The sequence below is a fragment of the Erythrolamprus reginae genome, chromosome 12, assembly GCF_031021105.1.
Source record: "Erythrolamprus reginae isolate rEryReg1 chromosome 12, rEryReg1.hap1, whole genome shotgun sequence".
In the NCBI taxonomy this organism is placed as follows: domain Eukaryota; kingdom Metazoa; phylum Chordata; class Lepidosauria; order Squamata; family Dipsadidae; genus Erythrolamprus; species Erythrolamprus reginae.
Window position 1 is genome coordinate 25,062,433 of NC_091961.1, and position 22,698 is coordinate 25,085,130.

A 22,698-nucleotide genomic window follows, 5' to 3' on the forward strand; every position below is an offset into this window, starting at 1 on the left:
CAATTTATTTTCATCAAAGTGATTTAATCTTATTTCCATAATTTCGAAGTGGATGTGGTCCACCATGTACCAGTACCAATTCTGGATTGTTCCCTTTATTGCTGTCCTTCCACCCTAATACCACTACTGCTTGAGCGCTTTCCAAAGCTGCTGTTTTGATTTCTTTAAATTCTCGCAATTCCCCATGTTTAACTAGTGTTGCTGATTCTTTCGTGATTATCCAATTAATGTTTAGCATATTGTTAATTTCATTCTGTACTTCCTTCCAAATTTTTTGAACTTTAACACATTCCCAGAGCATGTGCATAAAAACTCCTTTTATTTGGCAACCATGTGTTCTGTCTGGGTCCCCCCAGATGCCAACACCAACCAAAAAGAGTATCCAGACACACTGGTAAAAAGCAAAGGCAGTTTATATAATTCAAAGCAAACACAGGTAACAAAAACTGTTCTTACAGATAGGAACACTATGAAGCTTCACAGAGGTTTCACGAAGGCCAGGCAATAAAACAGGATTCTTGCTGGCAAAAACAACGCTGGAGATAATAAAACCCACGCCTCCCCCAAGTCTTCCAGACTTCTAGGCCACAAGCCAAGATCAGAGACGCCGAGAATCGAAGCAAGGTCACAGGACTCCCAATTGATAACTCTCCACAAGACTGTAAGGGCGGGCCTGCCTTTTCAACCCTGCTGAGGAGAACCACACCCAAACCCAGCTGTTGCCATTTCAGGGATGGAAATACCTTTCTAATTGGCCCCGTCTTTGAGCTGCTCGTGGCTGCCTCATGTCTATTATAGCCTGTGTGTCTTCATCCAATGAATCCAGGCTACTAGCTGGGGAGAGCCCCCCCCTGGGGGTCTCAGGCTGCTCTCCCTCCTCCTCTTCCTGACGTTCCTCTCCCCCGTCTGCCTGGTCCTCCCCCTCCTGTTCACTGTCCTCCTCCTCTGGGCATGGATCCGGCAGAGATCCAGCCGGTCCCTGAGGAGCCTCAGGCTGAATCACAACACCATGCCAGCAGTTTCCTTTTCCTTTCCTCTGGAAGTGTGCTAGTTTTACTGGCGTAAAGTACCATTTATGTAAAATTTTCCTTCTCATGGACTTTCCTGTTGACTGTTCCCAACCAGGTGAAAAAACACGTGCGCAGCTTCCATTCGGAAAAGATTTACCAATGCACGGAATGCGACAAGGCTTTCTGTCGGCCTGACAAACTGCGACTACACATGTTGCGGCATTCGGATCGCAAGGACTTCCTGTGCTCCACCTGCGGCAAACAATTTAAGGTAGTACCTCCGAAGATGGGCGGCTGTGGCAACTTTACAACCTGCGGACTTCGACTCCCAGAATGGTGTCTCAGGAATTCTGGGAGTTGAAGTCCGCAGTTATCCACCCCAGTTACAGGTTCTTCTTATGCAGGAAGCAGTAACAGAGTCGGCCTTCTCCAAGTCCCGTCAGCCAGGCAATGCCGTCTGGCAGGGCCTAGGGGAAGAGCCTTCTCTGTGGTGGCCCCAGCCCTCTGGAATCAACTCCCCCCCAGAGATTTTAAAAACACTTCCCTCCTGGACCTTATTTAACCCTTTAATATATTTAAATGTTTCGATCATGTCCCCCCTTTTCCTTCTGTCCTCCAGACTATACAGATTGAGTTCATTAAGTCTTTCCTGATACGTTTTATGCTTAAGACCTTCCACCATTCTTGTAGCCTGTCTTTGGACCCGTTCAATTTTGTCAATATCTTTTTCTGGAGACCTCACCTACAAAAAGATATTGACAAAATTGAACGGGTCCAAAGACGGGCTACAAGAATGGTGGAAGGTCTTAAGCATAAAACATATCAGGAAAGACTTAATGAACTCAATCTGTATAGTCTGGAGGACAGAAGGAAAAGGGGGGACATGATCGAAACATTTAAATATATTAAAGGGTTAAATAAGGTCCAGGAGGGAAGTGTTTTTAATAGGAAAGTGAACACAAGGACAAGGGGACACAATCTGAAGTTAGTTGGGGGAAAGATCAAAAGCAACGTGAGAAAATATTATTTTACTGAAAGAGTAGTAGATCCTTGGAACAAACTTCCAGCAGACGTGGTTGGTAAATCCACAGTAACTGAATTTAAACATGCCTGGGATAAACATATATCCATTGTAAGATAAAATACAGAAAATAGTATAAGGGCAGACTAGATGGACCAGGAGGTCTTTTTCTGCCGTCAGACTTCTATGTTTCTATGTTTCTAAGGCCTCGAAAATGCATTTCTGCCAACAGGCCTGGCGCCGCTGAAATTTTAACATCTACCCCACCCTGTGATAGGATGAATGTGGATGATTGGTTTTTTAAATACTGTATTTTCAGAGTATAAGACGCACCTTATTTTGTGGGGAGGAAAATAGGGGAAAGAATCTGCTTACCAGATATTCATCTAGCTAGCGTCCTTAGTCTGGTCAGCTTCAGCACATTATTTTATCCCTGGGTTAAGGGCTTAAAAAAATTATTCTGAGAGAGTAACAATGAAAGAGCTTGCAAGCCAATAAGAGCTGGGAACATGATTGGCACCTGGAAAGAAACAGTCTGAGCAAGTACAGGAATGGAAAAAACCCTGCACAGACTTAGGGCTTGGAAAACATTCTCTGCAGAGAGTAACAATGAAAAAGCTTGCAAGCCGGTAAGAGCTGGGAACATTGTTAGCACCTGGTTAGGGCTGGTAAGAAACTTACTCAGAACAAGTTAGAGTAATGAAACAAACCCTGCAAAGTCTTAGGGCTTGGAAAACACAGAGAGTAACAATGAAAAGCCTGCAAGGTAAGAGCTGGGAAGTTGGTTAGCAGCTAGTTAGGGCTGAAATAAAAACTACATTCAAAGTATAAGACACATCCTAATTATCAGCCTCTTTTAGGGAGGAAAATGTGCGTCATACACCGAAACATACAGTATATAGGGGTTTTAGAATATAACTTAAGTTATATTTCTATATGTTTTAGGATTGAGATTTTTAGAGTATTTTAACATTAGATTTCTTCATGTTTTGTAATTGTGAGCCGTCCTGAGTCCCAGGAGAAGGGCGACATAGAAATGTGATTAATGAATGAATAATAAATAGGTTGACATGGCTGCCAAGGCTCTTTTTTCAGAAAATAAACCATCTGCCAACACCCAACTCATGCTGAATTTGGCACAAAAGACCTGCGCCTTCTTGCACAAGTGTGTGTTTTGGTTCAGGAAATTGGGAGCAAATGGTTTGGCCTCATTTAAAATACATTACATCCCCGATCTTTTGCACCCCAGGGACCACTAAATTCATAATTTTAAATCCCGCGGACCACTAATGTGATCTGCCTAATGACTGGCTGGCTGGGCTTGGCCAAGGGGTCATGTGACTGGGTGGGCATGGCCAACTTGATGTCATTCACATCAAGGGGCGCCTCGCAGACCTCTCTTCACCCTTCCTCTCCCAGCCAGTCCTCGCCTGCCCGCCTGGGCTCCTTAAGGCTCCAACAAGAAGCAGTAATACCGTGTTTCCCTGAAAATAAGACACTGTCTTATATTAATTTTTGCTCCAAAAGTTGTGCTACGTCTTATTTTCAGGGGGTGCCTTATATTTCTCAAATAAGACAAATTGACAGGCAGAAAACCTGACACCCCCCAAAAAAGTGTACCATACAGTACACTGATTACGGTACGGTACCTGTCAGTATGGCACACACGCACACAAACAACGGCACTTATATGGTACAACAGTATACTCCCGCTATTGCAGCTTCCGGCCACCAGAGGAGCTACAGTCTACGCACTGTAGTGGAGACTGTAATGGCGGTGAGACAGCAGCAGACTGTGTCTGCTGTACTGGACGGTACAAAGCGATGGAAGGGGCCAGCAGGGGACGCCACATTATTACGGTACCGCTATGAACAGCTTTGAATGGTACCGTATGTTTTTTCACCGTACCGTATGTAAACTTGACTACGCCTTATTTTCGGGGGGTGCCTTATATTAGCAAATTCTGCAAAACCTCTGACATGCCTTACTTTCGGGGTACGTCTTATTTTCGGGGAAACGGGGTAGGAGTATTCTTACTGTGAGGTCAGGAATGGGAAATTTCAGCATGGAATTCTGGAAATCGGATTTCTAGATTATCTGAAGCGCCGTCGATTGATCTTTTAATAAATTAGAGATCTCTTAACAGCGAACTGAATTTTGCAAAGGAAGCACTTGCTGTAAATTTTGATACCTTTTAAAGATTTAAATGTATCTTTTTCTATACAACTCCCCTTACAGTCACAACCATCTCAACTCCCTTGATGCTTAACATGAATTTAAACGTCCCTTAATTTATGTGTCTTTACTACTGGAAGGATTCCAGTTGTAAATCTGCTCATAATTTGTTTAATATTTTTTGTGAGAGTTGTGGGTTGATTAAATCCTGTTATCCGTCACTGAACAAATTCAACGGAGGTTTTAATGAGAATATTTTCTTACTTTTATTCATGATTAATCTGCTTTAGAGGTCAACCTTTACATTTTCTATGTGACTGTGCATTTTGCTTCTGTCTCTACTCCTTCTTTCCAGTTACTTTGACTCTTTCTCTCCCATCCTCCACCCCCAGAGAAAAGACAAGTTGCGAGAACACATGCAGAGAATGCACAACCCAGAAAGGGAAGCCAAGAAAGCGGACCGAATTAGTCGCTCCAAAGCCTTCAAGCCCCGGATCGCCTCTACGGATTACGAGAGTTTCATGTTCAAGTGTCGCCTGTGCATGATGGGTTTCCGACGACGAGGCATGCTGGTTAGTTAGATATTTGTTTATTTATTTTATTTATTACAGTGTTCCCTCGATTTTCGTGGGTTCGAACTTTGCGAAAAGACTATACAGTGATCCCCTGAGTTTCGCGATCCCGATCATTGCGAATCGCTATATCGCGATTTTTCCACCCGATGACGTCACTCCCTTCCTTTCTCATCTTTCTTTCTCTCTCTCTTTCTCTATCTTGCTTCTTCCTCTCTCACACTCTCTTCCTCCCTCTCTCATCTCTTTCTTTCCTTCTCTCTCTTTCTCTATCTCTCCCCCTCTTGCTCTCGAGCGGCAAGCGAGCGGCCGGGCGAGCAGGTGACGGGCAAGCGGCAAGCGATCTTGGGGTTTCCCCTTTGCCTGGACGGCGGGAAGACCGGGGAAGGTTCCTTCGGCCACCCAACAGTTGATCTGCTCCGCAGCGCGGCAGCAGCGAGGAGCCGAAGATGGGGTTTCCCCGTTACCTGGGCAACGGGGAAACCCCATCTTCGGCTCCTCGCTGCTGCCGCGCTGTGGAGCAGATCAGCTGTTGGGCGGCCGAAGGAACCTTCCCCGGTCTTCCCCGCCGCCCACATGCAAACTCCACCATCTGCGCATGTGCGGCCATGGAAAAAGGGGCGCACATGCGCAGATGGTGTTTTTACTTCCACACCACTACATCCCGAAATATCGATTATTGCGAGGGGTCTTGGAACGGAACCCTCGTGATAATCGGGGGATCACTGTACCCCGGTTTTTCAAAAATATTAATTAAAAAATACTTTGTGTTTTTTCCCCATACCACGGGTTTTCCTGCCCGATGACGTCATATGTCATCACCAAACTTTCATCCACCTTTAATAAATATTTTTTAATAAACTTTAATAAAAAAAAACATGGTGACTAATAATCTAAATGGTCTACATCTTAAAGTTGCCAAGTTTGAAGACCTCTGCAGTAGATGGACCACATTTCCTATTGGTGTGTCATCTGGGTCCCCTAGCTTTAGGATTCCTGGATCTCTACGCCTTATTGTTACAAGAAACTAAATATATAGTTCTTAATTGCAACATAAAACAATGGTTTATTTTGTGGGTCTAATGCTTTTTTTTTTTTTAAGTGTTTTCCTTTTTTAAAAATCTTAGGTGAATCATTTATCGAAGAGACATCCTGATATGAAAATAGAAGAAGTACCGGAGCTAACACTGCCTATTATCAAACCCAACAGAGATTATTTTTGTCAGTACTGTGATAAGGTAGGAACTGAACCCCAACTTCTACCTTGGCTGTTTACAGGTAGTCCTCAACTTACAACAGTTTATTTAATGTCCATTCAAAGTTACAACGGCGCTGAAAAAAAGTGTGAAAAAGGGTGGTAAGTCACTTTTTTCAGTGCCGTTATAACTTTGAATGGTCACTAAGTGAACTGTTGTAAGAATTGTTGCAGCATCCCCTGGTCACGTGATTTGCATTCAGATGTTTGGCAACTGATTCACATTTATGATGGTTGCAGTGTCCCAGAGTCCAGGGATCCCCTTTGTGACCTCCCAACAAACAAAGTCAATGGGAAAACCAAATTCACTTAACAAAACACAAGTTCACTTAATAACCGGGTGACTAATTTAACACCTGCAGAGACTCATTTAACAAACATGGCAAGATAAGTCATAAAACGGGACAAACTCGCATAACAACTGTTTCTCTTTAGCAACATAAATTTTGGGCTCAATTTTGGTCGTAACTTGAGGACTACCTGTACGTGGAATGAAATGTAACCGATTTGGGGATTTTCTTCCTTCGGATCGATTTGTTATTTGCTTAGAAGAACCCAAAAGAGAAATTTCTAGGAGGCACACACGTACACGCACACACGCACAAAATTTCTAAAAGAGGATAAGTGAAGGTCTCAGCTGAAAGCATATATTTTACCTCTGGGAATCCAAATTGAACTTTTATTAAAAGATTTGGTAGAGTGCTTTGAAGATTGAAAGAACTGCTGTATAGAACGAGAGGGAACTGCATTGTAGGAGGCATACTGTGTTGTCTCTTCCGTTTTCCATTTACAATTTCTAAAATGTGATTTTTTAAAAAGTAATATCAAAAATCTTTGGCTGCTTAACAGATCCAGATTAACTAATAAAGCTATCATACTGAAGGACACCTGTCAGTTACTAAGGAGAATGAAAAGATTAACCTTTGTCTCATGAACAGGGATTTTGATTCATACACTTTTAAAACAATTAGTGTGTGTTTGTGCGTGTGTATAGACACTGTATACACACTGTATATAACTTTGATTCATACACGTTTCAAGCAATTAATGTTTCTGTGTGTATAAACTATATATAATTTTGATTCATACACTTTCTAAGCAATTAGTGTGTGAGTATGTGTGTGTTTTGGTAGATTTTCACCGGTGTAGGTTTACACCAAGACTGTATGTATATAGTGATCTCTGAGCTTGGGTTTTTTTTTTACCATGCATATGTTTTATTACCCAACAAGGTAACATTATCAGTGCTAGGAGGGAGTGTGGTTTGGTTACATGATCTATTAATAATTGCTTTCTTCTCATTCTTACATGGGATTTGACTGTAGATTTCCAACTTGCCCAGTCACCCAAATTCATCTCTTTGTATCTAGAGTCACCCAGTCTCTTGCCCAGTCACTCAAATTCACCTCTTTGTATCTAGAGGAGGGGTACAAGATCAAAAAAAGAGCAGCCTTTCCCAGAAGTTGCAATTGGCTGTTATTTCTTCTGAGACAGTTAACTTCATTCGAACTATCATTGGTTGTCACGACAAGAGAGAAAAGAAGATGAACTGATGATTGATATCTATTGTTCTGTCTGGGTCACTCCAGAAGCCAATACCAACCCAAAAAGAGAATCCAGACACACTGGTAAAAGGCAAAGGCAGTTTTATAAAATTCAAGAAAAACACAGGTAACAGAAAATGTCCTTACAAACAGGAAAACACTGTATCTTCAGATATATCCACGAAGGCAAAAGTCCATGCAGCAATACAGGATTCTTGCTGCCAAGCTGAGGCTGTAGATAGCAGACCTACGCCTCCCACGGGTCTTCCAAAGCTGCTGGGCCACAAACCAGGAACAGAGACGCCGAGAAACAAGACAGGATAACGTAACTCCAAACTGATAACACTCCACATGGCTTCAAGGGCTTTCCTGCCTTTTAAACCCTGCTAAGGAGGACCACACCCAAACCCAGCTGTTCCTAATTCAGTGCTGATAATACTTCTTTAATTGCTCTTTTCTTTGATCTGACCGTCTCTGTCACATGTCAATGATGGCTTGAGCTTCATCACCTAATGACTCCAAACTACTGGCTGGGGAGAGCCCCCCCCCCCCGGAGTTCTCATGCTGTTCTCCTTCATCCCATTCCTGATTTTCCTCTACCCCGTCCGACTGTTCAGCCCCCTCCTCTTCGCTGTCATCCTCCTCCGGGCATGGAGCCAGCAGAGACACAGTCCCTGAGCAGCCTCAGGCTGAACCACAACATCTATGAAGTAGCCTCTTTCACAAAGCAGTTGTGGCACAGTTAGGGATACAAACCAGAACTAACTCTGTGTTAATTCAGGCAGAGAACAAATGTGAAACCTTGTGTTATTACGAGAAACACAACTCCAGAACTCATTATTTCCTCGCTGCTTCGTAGCTTCCTAACACATCTATTGGATGTGTTAACACAGGAACAAGCAAACAACAGATCTGTTTCTGAGTTGCCATGTAACAGCTGGTGGAAGTAGAAATTGTTATACAAGTGTCTCTGCGGTGGGGTGGTGCAGGGAAGGGAACCTAACACCTGACTCTTTTAATCCCTAATTCATTTTTCTCTCCTAGGTTTATAAGAGTGCCAGCAAACGGAAGGCCCACATTTTGAAAAACCACCCAGGTGCAGAACTTCCTCCCAGTATCAGAAAGTTACGTCCAGCAGGACCAGGAGAACCAGATCCAATGCTGAGTACCCACACCCAGCTGACTGGAACAATCGCCACACCACCTGTTTGCTGTCCCCACTGTTCCAAGCAGTATAGCAGTAAGGTATTGCGGATAGATGCCTAAACTCCCCAATATTTTCACCTTAGATATATTTTTTTAAAATTCTGTAGTAATTGCATACATACTGTTCTGCCGGGCTCTATGGTATGAGTCTCCCGAAAATTCAAGGGTACAAATTTCAGACACACACACACACTTGAAAGTTCAAAAACAATGTTCTTTATCACAAAAATTCAAAAGAAACAAAGCACCCTTTTTGTATTGCAAAGAGCACTCGTCCCAAAACAACCTGGTAGTCTGTACAATCCCCTTAATCAGTCCTTAAGTACTTAGCTAGCAGCTGTGAAGAAACGTCACAGCCCTCCTTCTTCCACGACGTGAAACACACACACTTTGCTCTGCTTTGGTTTCAAAGTCGTGAAAAATCAACAAACAAAGTCCGGAAACAGCAAGGCATGGTTCTGAAGAAACAACGATCAGATAATCTTCCACAACGGCCCAAGCCAGCACGCTGCTATTTATATCAGCAGCTGTAATTACTGGAGCCCCACCCAAACACAGGTGGCCTCTCTTATCTCCTGTAATATTTCCTCAATTGGTCTCTTCTATGCATAATTCTGCGCATGCGTGGGTCTAACACTTCCTCTTCCGAATCAACCAAAGATAATGGAGATTGGCTTCCTGGGCTGTGTGCCAAGCCCCCCTCTTCCAAATCACCCCCACCTTCTTCTTCGTTCGAGGAAACTGCACTTTCTGACTCTGTCGGCAATAAAACAGGCCTATGACACATTCCTTGGGACAGGAGCTGGGCCAGAGCCAACCACAACACATACATATGTAATAGGAATATTCGTTGGATGTCACCACTTCTGTTTTTTTTAAATTACAGCTTATTTTTAAATTACAGCTAACTACAGCTGAGCATATATTAAGCAATATCCTTTCGAAGCACGGCTGTCATTTCCTCCCATTGTATAGTCTTGTTTTCTGAAAATACAATCCCCTCATTTAAAGTGATCCATCTTAAGTCAATGGTTCTGAACATGGGGGGTCAGGACCCCATTGGGGGTCAAACAATCATTTCACAGGGTCGCCTAAGACCATGGGAAAAGATAAATTCCCCATGGTGTTAGGAACTAAAGCTTCTATTCTGGCGCCTTGGAACGTATTTTTACAATCTGACCAATCAGGCGTTTACAGTGGGAGTGTCCCTCTGACCTTCCTACCAATCAGCTTAAAGCTCTGTTGGGAGAATTGGCAGTAGGCTTATGGTTGAGGGTCACCACAACATGAGGAACTGTATTAAGGGGTCACGGCATTAGAAAGGTTGAGAACCACTGTAAGTTCACTTAATTTTAAAAGATCATCCTCCATGGTTTATACTTCTCACATTCCATATTCAAGCTGTGTGCGGTAGACCTTCTTTCAATATTATTGCCCTCAAGAGTTAAGATTTCCTTGTGAGCTTGGACTTTTCATAGAATTGCTTCCACAATTACTCATTAAAATTAAGTAACTTTTTCTAGTAATTTAAGGAGTGTATTTTGAGAGGGTTCCTGTTAATTAGCACCACGTAGCTCTATTGACAATAGTAGAGGTTGCCAGAGCTTCTTCTCATAGTGCTGTCTATGTTATCTGTCTAATACTATTTATAAACTGCCCCCAATTCTAATGTTGTCTGGGCAGCAAACATCAAAATGCAGAAAATGCAAAGACAGACAATAAAAAGATTGATAGAATCAAGAAAGACAGTCCTAAAACATTTCCTGTGATGGATAACCACATTCATCCAGGGCCAAAGTCTAAGTGAAATATTAAGTGACTCGCCTGCTTGCAAAATGCAAGAGGGCTCTGAGAAAAATGTATTTCAGGGTGTGGGGCTACCACAGAGCAGCGCTATCATCTAGCCAAGGCATTGTATACTTCTTAAAGGAGGAAGGGGGGATTCTCAGCAGCTTCCCTCTAGATGTCTGGACTGGATAGACTCATTCAATCCAAGCAAGACGATGTCAGAACACCTAAAAGCTCAGTCTTTGTAAAACCATTTTCCAAGTTCGTTGTTCAGATCTGAGAAATTAAGACTTCATTCCAGGCTAAGAGAAACAGTTAAGTTTAGGTTGTGCTTCTGTGTATGGACTGCTGACTATGCTTTGACCTGAGTAAGAGCCAATGGTAACAAGGTCAGTCAAAGGTAACAATGTCCGCCAATGAATAGGCATAGCAACTAAGTTAGCCAGTTAAACAGTTCTGAGTCTGTGCAGTTAATCGAAACTGAAAGCTTCAGGCTAGGCGTGGTTCTGTTCACTCTGCACTCTCTGTACTCTTACACTCTGAACTCTGCTGAAATGAAACTAACTGTTCTCTACTGCCTGTCACTGATTGAAGAAGAATTCTACTTGTGGTATTGTAAATATATATTATTATGTTTATAAAGAAGTCTATGAATCCAGCTGAATCAACTATCTGTGTGTGCTTTTGGATTTGGTTTTTGCAACAAACTTTAATACTAAAGAAGATGGCCACAAACCAAGCTGATCCTCTAACCTTCCTTCTTTCTACTTCTGCACAGACCAAGATGGTGCAACATATTCGCAAGAAGCACCCAGAGTATCCTCAGATCCCAACGAACACAATCCACGTGCCACTCACAACCGCGGTAATTAGTGCCGCTCCTGCTGTGCTAACTGCTGACAACACTTCGGGGGAGACCGTTGTGGTAAGAATTCGCAGATATTCAATATTTGAAAGAGCCAATTAAAATAAAATAGGCGGAAAAGGCCAAAAGATTGGGGTTGTTTGTTTTTTTCATTTTTAGATACTAGGATGTAGATACGCAATTTAAACCAGGGATGTCAAACTCAAGGCCTGGGGGCCAGATTCGTTCCGCGGGATGATTAGATCTTGCCTGTGATGCCACCCTGGAAACAGGGATGGACCAGCCTGTGGTGCCTCCGCCAGTGAAAATGGAGCTTTGCAGGGCCGCAGGGAACCCTTGTGAACTATGTTTTGCTGGCAGGGGTTTGGAGGAGGCTGTTGCAGCTGATACGAAGCCTGGGAGCCCATTTTTAGTGGCAGAGTGCTTGGGCTACAACAGGCATCCCTGACATGACAGATGTCGAGCTGGTCCCAAGGTCAAAGACAACCCTGATACAGCCCCTCAATGAAATTGAGTTTGATATCCCTGATTTATTCATATTTTTCAGAGTATAAGATGTACCAGAGTATAAGACACACCTTAGTTTTGGGAGAGGAAAATAGGGGGGTGGGAAATCTACCTATCAGGTATTCATCTGGCTAGCATCCTTCGTCTGGTCAGCTTCAGCACATTATTTTATCCCCTGGTTAGGGCTGAAAAAAATCATCTTCAATGAAAACAAGCCTGCAAAAGACTTAGGGTAGGGAAAAAAACTATTTGGAGAGAGTAAGAATGAAAAACTCCTGCAAGCCAGGAAGATGGTTAGAACCTCATTAGAGCTGAAAAAAACATTTTTAAGAGGGAGTACCAATGAAAACAAGCCTGCAAAGACTTAGGGCTGGGGGAAAAAAAATATTCAAAAGTAGTAGGAATGGAAAAATGCTGCAAGCCGAGAAGATTGTTAGCACCTAGTTAGGGCTGGGGAAAAAAGCTTTGAAAAAGCTACATTCGGAGTATGAGATGCACCCAAATTTTCAGCCTCTTTTTCAAGGGGGGGGGGGGTGTGTGTCTTATATTCCGAAAAATATGGTATATAACAATCTCCCTTTCCTTGTTTTCCCCCTTGTAAAGACATCGGATTTGTTGACTCAAGCCATGACGGAGCTGTCCCAGACTCTGACCACTGACTACCGAACCTCGCAGGGTGATTTTCCACGCATTCAGTATATTCCCGTATCACAATCCACAGCTGGCTTGCAACAGCCCCAACATATACAGTTGCAGGTTGTGCAAGTGGCTGAGGTGAGTAGTGTTTGAGTTGTGTGTGGATTTCCTAGAAGGCAGGGGATTGGCCTGTGACAGCAGTGGCGCTAAGCATCTCAGGAAACTAAATAACAAAGGAATAGCAGTTATTCCCAGGAAAAAACATCAAAGGGTTTAACCAGGATCTGGATGGGCCAGGACTGTTCTTTTTCTGGACTTTCAGATTGATGCAAAGGGCTCAAGTCCACTATGTTCAGCTTTAAATCACGCTCTTTATTTGGAATAACAGCATTACAAACAGAAAGCAGTTCTTAAAACGTTCAGGGAGGATTTTTTTCTGTTGCGAAGGGATCAGATTAGCTTCTGGGAAAGGTGCCAACTTTAGCCTAATTGCATTCCAGAGATAAGACAGGGAATGAAGCATAGAGGGTAAAATTCAACTCACCAATTTCTAAGAATCGTGCAGCATCTGGCAAAGAGTTTTAGCAAGGCAGAAATCAGGTTTTTAGAGGGCATTTTCGAACACCCTAACTCTAACACAGCGTCCATGAAGCAGCGTTGACACCTCACCCAGAATTTCCCCAAATCCTTTGCTTTTATACTTGCTGGCAGTGTCATCAAACTCCCTAGAGTTAAAGCTGCAAACTTCTTTCCTTCTACCATACAAGTGTTGTTGTCTGCTTTGTAATCTTCTGAATTGAGCATCTAATAGTGGCTCATCCACTCTAATGTCTCCTTCATCATCATCTGACTCGGACCAATCCCCCATTGACATATTTGCCACCTCTGTTGATCCCTCGGGTTCATCCAGGTCTATTTCTCCCTCACTCTCACTCTCTGCATCAGCTGGCAACCCCACTGGCCCAGGGTCCCCAGATGGTGGACAAGGAACACTCACAACGACAAGATTAGATTAAACCCAGCCAGGACACAACAGGACAGTTGCTAAGTGGCAGCCCGTATTGCAAAAGGTGTCCTGTTAATTAAGAATGCCTTAGCAAGACACTATGGAATTTCTAAGTCATCCAGGTCATAGTTGTCCTGAAGGTGCTTTTTTCAGGAGGCAGATGAATGTTTCACTTCTCTTCCAAGAAGCTACTTCAGCTCTGGCTGGATGGTGGATGAATGGAAGGATTTATATTCCTTACAGACAGCTGGTCATTTGCATTTTGAGAATTGTTAAGGCCACTTGGAGTTTTATCTGCATTCTCAGGTTCACCTGAGAAGTGCAAATAGGTGTGGAACCTTCTTGGAAGTTGCCGAAAGGACTGGAGATGGATGCTATTGTATCTTTCCCACTCTGTTGAGAGCGCTGTTCAATTTTGACCCAGTTGGCCTCTTTGACCCTTCTTTTAAACCAGCGGTCCTCTCTGTCCAAGATGTGGACTTTGCTGTCTTCAAAAGAGTGGCCTTTGACTTTTACGTACATGTGGACTACAGAATGTTGTTCTGGTGGGTTTGTTCCTCCTATGTTGTGCCCTGCTTCTTACCAAGAGATGCCAAAAATTGAAGCCAAACCTTTGAAAATGTAAAGCTATTCCCTGTCATTGAGTGATGATTTATTTCTATCATGTGGGTTACATTTGGAAAGCAGGTGTTGGCACCAAACTGATTCTTCTTGATTTTTTGGGCAATTCATCCCAAGAGAACGGAAGTATTGCAGAAAGAATTGTGCTGGTTGACTTTTAAAAAAAAATTGAAATATATACCGGTACATAAAAACACAACATATAAATACTTAAAGACACACAGTTATTCACACACACACATTAAAAAAAGATATTCATTTAAATTATTCTTGTCCATTAAACACATTGTCTCCATAGTCATTTTTACAGCTATTACAGACAGTGATACTGAAAAAGGAGTTAGTTCTGGTTATTTAACTTATATACATGTTTGTTCTGCTTTTAACCGCCTTGAATCAATCAATATTGCAATATCTCAGTTAATACAAATGAAATGGTTGATTATCGATCTTTAAAAGGTTATTATTTAAATAACTTTATCCTTATTTTTATATCTATTCATAATTATATACTAATTTTGTTCTTTCCTTATTTCTAACCATTCATAAAACGTACTCCAGGTTTTAGAACATTCTGAATCTTCTTTTGTCGTTGTTGCTGGTTGACTCTTTAAAACTTGCACCACTGAGACTGCAGTGGTACAAGTTAAACTTAACTTGGACATAAGATGTTTTTCTTCCCTGATTCCCAGGCTACCTCACCTCCTCAGACCCAGCATTCCACTGTAGATGTGGGTCAGCTACATGACCCTCAGTCATACACCCAGCATGCTATACAGGTACAGCATATCCAGGTCACCGAACCAACCTCTGCAGCCCCATCATCTTCCCAGGTAGGTCATGCAGTCCTACATGCCTGCTCTAAGATGCATGGATGGTTCCAAGTAGAAACATAGAAACATAGAAGACTGGTGGCAGAAAAAGACCTCATGGTCCATCTAGTCTGCCCTTATACTATTTCCTGTATTTTATCTTACAATGGATATATGTTTATCCCAGGCATGTTTAAATTCAGTTACTGTGGATTTACCAACCACATCTGCTGGAAGTTTGTTCCAAGGATCTACTACTCTTTCAGTAAAATAATATTTCCTCACGTTGCTTTTGATCTTTCCCCCAACTAACTTCAGATTGTGCCCCCTGGTTCTTGTGTTCACTTTCCTATTAAAAACACTTCCCTCCTGAACGTTATTTAACCCTTTAACATATTTAAATGTTTCAATCATGTCCCCCCTTTTCCTTCTGTCCTCTAGACTATACAGATTGAGTTCATGAAGTCTTTCCTGATACGTTTTATCCTTAAGACCTTCCACCATTCTTGTAGCCCGTCTTTGGATCGGTTCAATTTTGTAGCAGATAAGATGGTCCCCAAAGGTAAACCTCTTAGAGAGGGCTATAAAGCACTGTGAAGTGGTATATAAGTCTAAGTGCTATTGCTATTACTACCAGTGGAATAACTCAAAGTGCTGTGTGCAAAATTTTATTTTGCTGATAGCAATAGAAATAACATTTAGGGCTCTATAGCCTTCTCTAAGCGGTTTACAGAGTCAACCTATTGCCCCCAACCATCTGGGTCCTCATTTTACTGGCCACGGAGGATGGAAGGCTGGGTCGACCTCGAGTTGTTCAGAATCGAACTGCTAGCAGTCGCCAGAAATATCTTGCAATGTTGCATTTTAGCCACTGTGCCACCACGGCTCAATAACGTGACACAATGTTGTTTCTCCATTTCAGTAAATGCCAAACCTTGACCCCAAGTTCTAAATTGATTATTTAAAAATATTCTAGCCAACTAAATTGCTGAAAAAAATAATGGGAACACTTAAAAAACAGACTATAACTTCAAATAAATCAAACTTCTTTGAAATCAAACTGTCCGCTTAGGAAGCAACACTGATTGACAATCAATTTCACATGCAGTTGTGCAAATGGCATAGTTGTGCAAATGAAATATTCAATGAGAATGTTTCATTCATTCAGATCTAGGGTGTGCTATTTGAGTGTTCCCTTTATTTTTTTTGAGCAGTGTATTAAGATGTTGTTCTGTGCAGTGGCTTTGGTCACTTGACGTTATTTTGATTAGAAATAATTGATTCTTTGGGGCTCTGTGGCTTTATTTTTCAATCATTCTTTTTAACAGAAGAGCATGAAATAAAATCCTATATAAATGAACGAATTATGATGTTATTGATTGAAAAGCTCTGTGTACGAGTGAGAGATGGGTATTTTAGACCAATAACAAGTAACTTTAGTTCTTCAGTTCCTGGAATGCCTTTTCTTTTGTTACTCCAGGTGGGGAGCCAGCCCTTAAGTCCTTCCCAACCAACACAGCAGGAACTCAGCCCTTCCCAGATACAGACAACTCCCTCCTCACAGAGTCAATCCCAGGCAGGTTCTTCAGTCCAGCAAGCCTACCTTCCCAACACCTGGAACTCGTTCCGCACTTATCGTACGTACCAAATACACTTGGTAACACTCTTTCGCTTCCCTTGCAGAAACCACTTACACCTAATTCCCAATTCCTGAGCTATTTGCCACCCTGAGTCCCTTGGGATTGGGCGGCATAGAAATCAGAGAGTGAGAGAGAGAGAGAGAGAGAGAGAGAGAGAGAGACATACTGTAGGTAAGTAGATAGATAGATAGAGAAATAGATAAATAGATAGATAGATAGAGAAATAGATAGATAGATGATAGATAGATAGATAGATAGATAGATAGATAGATAGATAGAGAAATAGATAGAGAAATTGATAGATAGATGATAGATAGATGATAGATAGATAGATAAATAGATAGATGATAGATAGATAGATAGATAGATAGATAGATAGATAGATAGATAGATAGATAGAGAAATAGATAGCAAAATAGATAGATAGATAGATAGATAGATAGATAGATAGATAGAGAAATAGATAGATAGATAGATAGATAGATAGATAGATAGATAGATAGATAGATAGATAGATAGAGACAGGCAGGCAGATAGAGAGAGAGAGAGAGACAGACAGACAGACAGACAGACAGACAGACAGACAGACTGACAGACAAATAAATAAATAGTTCCATTGAAGTATTCTTGAAGACATCCAAAGAGAAATAAAATCTCTCAAATTTATTGATAATTTGATGCAAGATTTCCTTTTTCCAACTTTGGGCTCCCCTCTCGCATTTGTCCTCATCTAATCCATGGGGCAATTTTGGAGTGGTTGTAGTGGCCTAGAGGTGGAGCTTTCACCTCACAATCAGGAGGCTGTGAGTTCGATCCTAGGTAAAGGGAGATATTTCTTTCTCTGGGCACACTGAGAATAGATCTGCTGAATAATGCTCCCCAGGAGCGACAGGGAGGGCATAAAACACTCAGTTTCATTCAGTTGCCCAGACTACCCCGCAAGGGATTATGGGGTCATTAAAAGAGGATGATGATGATCCGTGGGGCAATTTTGCATTTAATTATGCTAATATATGCTGGCCCTCTTCCACTCTCCATTCTGGGAATATAGATCTTAAAGTTGCCAAGATTGGACCACCCCTGTTTTAGCATGTCGATCATGTCAATCATGGTTAGAGATAATGAATGGAATCTTCTCATCTCCCCCTCTTCCTCCCAGCCTCCGAAATTCAGATGATGACAATCCCTCAGGGCCAGTACGTGATTGCAGAGGCAGCTGTGGGTCCTCCTGTCACAACAGTGACCACAGGGCAAGTCAAAGCTGTTGCCCAGGTAAGAAGCAAAATGATTAAATATGTCAAGGCTTTTGAATAGGCATATTCGGAAATAGGCATATGAAACATAGAAACATAGAAGTCTGACGGCAGAAAAAGACCTCATGGTCCATCTAGTCTGCCCTTATACTATTTTCTGTATTTTATCTTAGGATGGATCTATGTTTATCCCAGGCATGTTTAAATTCAGTTACTGTGGATTTATCTACCACGTCTGCTGGAAGTTTGTTCCAAGGATCTACTACTCTTTCAGTAAAATAATATTTTCTCACGTTGCTTTTGATCTTTCCCCCAACTAACTTCAGATTGTGTCCCCTTGTTCTTGTGTTCACTTTCCTATTAAAAACACTTCCCTCCTGGACCTTATTTAACCCTTTAACATATTTAAATGTTTCAATCATGTCCCCCCTTTTCCTTCTGTCCTCCAGACTATACAGATTGAGTTCATGAAGTCTTTCCTGATACGTTTTATGCTTAAGACCTTCCACCATTCTTGTAGCCCGTCTTTGGACCCGTTCAATTTTGTCAATATCTTTTTGTAGGTGAGGTCTCCAGAACTGAACACAGTATTCCAAATGTGGTCTCACCAGCACTCTATATAGCGGAATCATAATCTCCCTCTTCTTGCTTGTTATACCTCTAGCTATGCAGCCAAGCATCCTACTTGCTTTCCCTACCACCTGACTGCACGGTTCACCCATTTTGAGACTGTCAGAAATCACTACCCCTAAATCCTTTTCTTCTGAAGTTTTTGCTTCATGGGTATTTTCAAGCTGCCCAGGGTTGCTTACAGTGACATATAAATTTAACTAATAAAATAAAATATTGGAAGCACGTCTCCTGTTCCAAATGATGGCGTTTGGGGAAAAAAACCTGTTCTTGTGTCTGATGAGCAGTGTTCTGAAGCATCATTTTGAGGGTAGTAGTCGAAACAATGCGCAGAAGCAAAATCTAATTTGGACACACACTACTGGAACTATAGTGTGGCTTGTTCCTGTAGTAAGGCACTACTGCTCTGGAGCCCGGAGGCAGAGCAGGCCACGCCCACCATGGCCACGCCCACCCAGCAACCGGGCAGAGAACCCCTTGCTAAAATTTTTGAAGGGCAGCCCTGGTTGTGGGTCAAGGATTACCTATTCTAACTGAAGGCTTTAAAAAAAAAAGGAAGTTCATGTGTATAACAAGAGTGAAATTTATAGTATAGAATTCTTTATTGGCCAAGTGTGATTGGACACACAAGGAATTTGTCTTTGGTGCAGATGCTCTGTGTACATAAAAGAAAATATGCATTTGTCAAGAATCTTGAGGTACCACACTTAATGATTGTCATAGGGGTCAAATAAGCAATGAAGAAACAATCAATATTAATAAAAAGCTTAAGGATACAAGCGACAAGTTACAATCATACTGTCATAAGTGGGAGGAAATGGGTGATAGGAATGATGGGAAAAACTAGTAGTAATAGTAGTGCAGACTTAGTGAATAGTTTGACAGTGGTGAGGGAATTATTTGTTTAGCAGAGTGATGGCATTCGGGGAAAAAATGTTCTTGTGTCTAGTTGTCTTGGTGTGCAGTGCACTGTAGCGACGTTTTGAGAGTAGAAGTTGAACCAGTTTATGCCCAGGATGTGAGTGGTCAGTAAGTATTTTCATAGCCCTCTTTTTGACTCGTGCAGTATACAGGTCCTCAATGGAAGGCAGGTTGGCAGCAATTGTTTTTTCTGCAGTTCTGATTAGCCTCTGAAGTTTGTGTCGGTCTTGTTGGGTTGCAGAACCAAACCAAACAGTTATAGAGGTGCAGATCACAGACTCAATGATTCCTATTTGGGTTTCTTTCCCCCATAGACACATTATGTCATCGCCGAAAGTCATCCCGAGCTGGAGGTCAAGCCAAACCTGTCCCTTTCTAGTGGCGTGGAAGTCGATTTATCTCAGCCACCTGTCCACGCCGACTCTTTGGACTCGCAAACGGGCAGCGACCAGCAAACGACACAGTACATCATTACGGCCACCAGCAACACTAACGGAGTCGGTGACCTGCACATTGAAAAGCCATGAATCCTGTTTTGCAGCAAATTACAAGAACTCGCAGCATAAGGGAATGTTTGGAACCTTCCTCCCGAATATCGAAGGCACCCAAGAGCTCTTTGAGAAGGTACATTTGTTCGCCTTACAAAGTTCTACTTTACAAGCTGAGGCATTGGTGGAGTTTCAGATCTAAATGAAACCCAGGCAATTTCAGGATGCCACTGTCTTCTGAACCTGGTGAGCCTCTTGTAGACCTCTCCAATTGATTATCCCCTCTCCCACCACCACTCTGACCCCCCCCCCCCCCCAATTGTGGACTGGATTTTCAGCAGCGGGAGCAAAGTTTGCTAAACCCACAACCGTTGGCAGAGTCTATTTCTCGTGTACATTTCAGTTGTTACATTTCTTTCGGTGTAATTATAAATATATATATAGATATATATATTCCCCCCAAGTTGCCTGTGAAAGAAGAGAACATGCAGCTTTGAAAGGGAGAATAAAATAAACACGCAGCCCGGATCCTAGACTTGATTTCCAAGCCATTTCTTTCCTGAACTTTTGTATGACCGAGAAGACGGTGAAACTGTGAAGCTGTGCGGAAGCAGTTAAATTATTAAGAATTAAGTTGTTGGTATTGTTGGGATACCCTGTGTTTACATAACCATCTGCACTGCCCAAATATTCGATCCCGGGGAGGGTGAAGGAAACTACCTTGGAGGCCTCCCCCCTAGTAAGCCTAATGAAATCGGAGGAGTATGAAAAACACACAGTGTCGTTGATTGTGTTGTCTTTATGAAACAGGGATCCTTCTTTATTCTCCTCAAAACCAATAAAAAGGCTCAGAGATGGTTTAAACGTGTGTGGCGTCTTTCGGTGTGTTGATATAACGATGGGTATAAAAAGAAAGGGAATGCAGAGCAAGCCAAAACTTGTTTCTTAGGCTTGACCTAATTCCGTTGCTACCACAAAGAGACTCTTCGCTTTAGTGTTGGAAAATAAGCTATGACCTCTTTCTGTTCTGGAGACGTTGCCGAGCTGCAGCTTCAAATCTTAGGTCTTCCTTTCTTCGTTCCCCCTTCCTTTCTTCTTCCCTTAAAGCAGTGGTTCTCAACCTGGGGGTCGGGACCCCTTTGGGGGTCGAACGACCGTTTCAGAGGGGTCGCTTAAGACCATGGGAAAAGACACATTTCCCATGAGGTTATTTTTTAAAACAAAGATAAACACATTTGTAAAAAAAATGATCAGAGAGCTTCCATTTTATTAATATGAAGCGCAGCTATTTAACAACAAAATTATAAGTGCTTATTTAATTGTAACAAAATTGTAAATCTTATTTCATCATAAAATCTTTAAAAGGTTGTTTAATTGTTACAAAATTATTAAAGGGAGTGTAATTATTACGAAATAATTGAAACTTATTTGATGGTGGCTTGCTGACATTGGTAGGAAAGTCAGTCCCGTATTCTAGAACTGTAGCTGTAGTCCCTTCCCCTCCGTTCCTATCCCCATTTCCTTCCCTTTTCTCTCCTTCCTTTCCTTTCCTCTTCTTCCTTTCCTTGTTTCCTCTTCTTCCTTTCCTTTCTTCTTCTTCCTTTCCTCTTCTTCCTTTTCCTTCCTTTCCTTTCCTCTTCTTCCTTTCCCTTCCTTTCCTCTTCTTCCTTTCCCTTCCTTTCCTCTTCTTCCTTTCCTTTCCTCTTCTTCCTTTTCCTTCCTTTCCTTTCCTCTTCTTCCTTTTCCTTCCTTTCCTTTCCTCTTCTTCCTTTCCCTTCCTTTCCTCTTCTTCCTTTCCTTTCCTCTTCTTCCTTTCCTTTCCTCTTCTTCCTTTCCTTTCCTTTCCTCTTCTTCCTTTCCCTTCCTTTCCTCTTCTTCCTTTCCTTTCCTCTTCTTCCTTTCCCTTTCTTTCCTCTTCTTCCTTTCCCTTCCTTTCCTCTTCTTCCTTTCCCTTCCTTTCCTTTCCTTTCCTCTTCTTCCTTTCCCTTCCTTTCCTCTTCTTCCTTTCCTTTCCTCTTCTTCCCTTCCCTTCCTTCTTCCTGGACTGAATTAATTACACTTGGTCATATCTGGCCCAGGGGCCAAGATTTCTCCACGGACCACTAATTTTTTCTCGTGGACCACCAGTGATCCATAGACAGGTGGATGACCTGAGGGGTGTAGGGTCTCCTGCTTGGGCGGGGTGGGGAGGAAGGGGTTGGATTAGATGACCTACGAAATTACTTCCAACCTATTCTGTTCTCTCCTAATTTCATTCTATTCTATATTCCTATTCAATTTTATTCCATTCTACAGATGAAACAGCACGTGAAAACCCCAAATCCCCACATCTCAGAAAATTTGAATATTACATGCAATCAATTAAAAAAGGATTGTACATAGAACAATATCGGACCTCTGAAAAGTATAAGCATGCGTATTCAGCACTTCATTTGGGTCCCTTTTGGAGCAATTACTGCCTCAATGTGGCATTGCATGGAAGCTATCAGCCAGTGGCACTGTTGAGGTGTTATGGAAGACCAGGATGCTTTAATAGCAGCCATCAGCTCTTCTGCATGGTTTGGCCCAGGGGTCCCCAAACTTTTTACACCGGGGGCCAGTTCACTGTCCCTCGGACTGTTGGAGGGCCGGACTATTAAAAAAAACTATGAACAAAGCCCTATGCACATTGCACACACCTTATTTTAAAGTAAAAAACAAAATGGGAATGTACTATTTCGAGGGGGGGAAGAAGTCTGAAATTCATA

At 42.1% G+C, this 22,698-nt stretch overlaps 1 protein-coding gene across 4 annotated transcripts in view; it reads left to right on the forward strand.

Annotated features, from left to right (window-relative positions):
* PRDM10 (PR/SET domain 10) overlaps window positions 1-20,815 on the forward strand; it is a 61,696-nt gene extending 40,881 nt beyond the window's left edge. For all 4 annotated transcript variants that reach the window (XM_070765182.1, XM_070765185.1, XM_070765184.1 and 1 more), the window contains 10 exons: window positions 1,126-1,281; window positions 4,600-4,779; window positions 5,907-6,017; window positions 8,623-8,823; window positions 11,351-11,497; window positions 12,548-12,718; window positions 14,900-15,040; window positions 16,500-16,656; window positions 17,819-17,931; window positions 19,778-20,815. In XM_070765182.1, coding sequence (XP_070621283.1) covers window positions 1,126-1,281; window positions 4,600-4,779; window positions 5,907-6,017; window positions 8,623-8,823; window positions 11,351-11,497; window positions 12,548-12,718; window positions 14,900-15,040; window positions 16,500-16,656; window positions 17,819-17,931; window positions 19,778-19,990 — 1,590 coding nt within the window. In that variant the 3' untranslated portion in view covers window positions 19,991-20,815. The remainder of the gene's footprint in view (window positions 1-1,125; window positions 1,282-4,599; window positions 4,780-5,906; window positions 6,018-8,622; window positions 8,824-11,350; window positions 11,498-12,547; window positions 12,719-14,899; window positions 15,041-16,499; window positions 16,657-17,818; window positions 17,932-19,777) is intronic.
* Window positions 20,816-22,698: the final 1,883 nt, after the last annotated feature.